Consider the following 1,699-nt stretch of genomic DNA (forward strand, 5'->3'; position numbering starts at 1 on the left):
CATCTGAATGTAGTCGTTATAGTAAAATCTCTAAAAAGACTTATATTTGGAAGTGGAGGGATTAGTTCATTATGTATGCACGAAGGCACAAGAGGCGGCACAATTAACAGTCTCTGAATGATATAGCTAACACAAATTCTTCAATCTTTATATATGTAGCATAATTTACATTGTATTCATTGAACTCGTGGAACATGAAATACTATACAAGACATATGTTTGTACATAATTTAGATACACATACAAACTATACTTAATTAAAGTGGATGTGTGCAATTATATAATATTTTTTTGCATAGGAGGATATGCGGCGTATGGCACTCCTTCTATGCAGTGGGGTAAGAAGGCTCCATCGCAAGGCCACACATACCCCTCTTGTCGGTAATGTCCTTCTCCATTCGTAAATATCCGTTCTCGCCCCATGTTGTTCCCCATGAGTTCTTCAACAACCAATACTTTGTGCCATCGCTGGTCTTGCCATAACCAATAGCTGCAATTCCATGGTCTAGATCAGTGCCACATGAGCCCGTCATTACTCCACCTTTGTAAAACTGGAACGTCATATCTCCTCCATCTACAGCTACCGAGACAGGTTGACTTGCGACGGCTTGCATGAGCGCTCCCTCATTGTTGGCTGGAACATCCTCATAGCTTCTGATGGTCGCGGCATCATTGGTTCCACTCTTGCACTTGTCATCTGCCGCGGTATATGGGTAGTTGGACTCGGTGGTGAGACCACCATTCTTGATTATGAACTTAAAGGCATCATCCATGAGACCTCCTTCACAACCTTGGTCTTCACCATGGACATCACAATCCACCAATTCTTGCTCTGACAGTGAGATAAGCTTGCCAGTTTTGAGTTTAACGATGCCCTCTGTAGCAGCGACCGCAGAAAATGCCCAACAACAACCTAGACATGGTTATGTTTTAGTAGATACTATCAGACGACATTCTAAAAAATAAACATATATGCAATACATATTATCCTTAATATACTCACCACATTGGCCCTGGTCCTTGATGGGAGTGACTGCACCTTTGGTCCTCCAGTCTACGGTTGCCGGAAGTGCATCGAGACTTAGATTCTCGTACCTGAATCTGGTAGGAACCCGCTGCAAGCTTGGTTTGTACCCCTTGTTAGCCTTTGTCCCCTTGAACTCCTCGTTGGTGAGGTCAGTAAACTGATTGATGCCCAAATAGAACTTGTGATTCTCAGAGTTAAACGACTCGATGAACCCGACATTGGCCTTGAAGACCTCAAATCGGTATGCCTTCTCAGTGGTGTCTTTGTACACACGGTTGTACTGCGCCATCCAGCTCTCATGCCTTGCCACCATCGACAAGTCATCGTTGATCTCGCGAGCCGCTAGGACCGAACTGTAGAAGCAAAGGCATCCGAGGAGGCCAATGATCAAAGCTTTTGAGATGGCCATGGTATATTTGATGGATTGCTTGCGAGTACTAGTGTGCAATGTGTGCTCTGCTTTGTTTCTACGGATGGAACTGGGTTTCTTATATAGTTCCATGCATGTATTTAACTATAAATGATGGAGAAGGTCTCCAACGTAGCAGTGAAGTACATCTAGTGGGAAGATGTTATAAATCAAAGGTACTTACGGTCTGGTGTGGGGATGGTGGTGTAAATCAAACATACCTAGCTGGAAGTGCTTGCACGGTGACGTTGACGGATTTTTCT

The 1,699-nt window shown here is 43.8% G+C and overlaps 1 protein-coding gene across 1 annotated transcript; it reads right to left on the bottom strand.

Annotated features, from left to right (window-relative positions):
- Positions 1 to 324: 324 nt before the first annotated feature.
- Positions 325 to 1,451, bottom strand: LOC125514992 (senescence-specific cysteine protease SAG39-like). The gene is made up of 2 exons (XM_048680400.1): positions 1,004 to 1,451; positions 325 to 913 (listed from the first exon to the last, which is right to left on the bottom strand). Exons 1-2 carry the CDS (start codon positions 1,434 to 1,436, stop codon positions 327 to 329), a joined length of 1,020 nt encoding a protein of 339 aa, XP_048536357.1. The 5' UTR covers positions 1,437 to 1,451; the 3' UTR covers positions 325 to 326.
- Positions 1,452 to 1,699: the final 248 nt, after the last annotated feature.

Source organism: Triticum urartu, chromosome 6 (assembly GCF_003073215.2).
Source record: "Triticum urartu cultivar G1812 chromosome 6, Tu2.1, whole genome shotgun sequence".
NCBI classification, from domain to species: domain Eukaryota; kingdom Viridiplantae; phylum Streptophyta; class Magnoliopsida; order Poales; family Poaceae; genus Triticum; species Triticum urartu.

Excerpts from the sequence above, each read along its gene's own strand:
- LOC125514992 (XM_048680400.1), bottom strand. The coding sequence starts at position 1,436 with ATGGCCATCTCAAAAGCTTTGATCATTGGCCTCCTCGGATGCCTTTGC. Across the intron at positions 914-1,003 it reads CAAGGACCAGGGCCAATGTG|GTTGTTGTTGGGCATTTTCT; the intron begins GTGAGTATATTA and ends AACCATGTCTAG.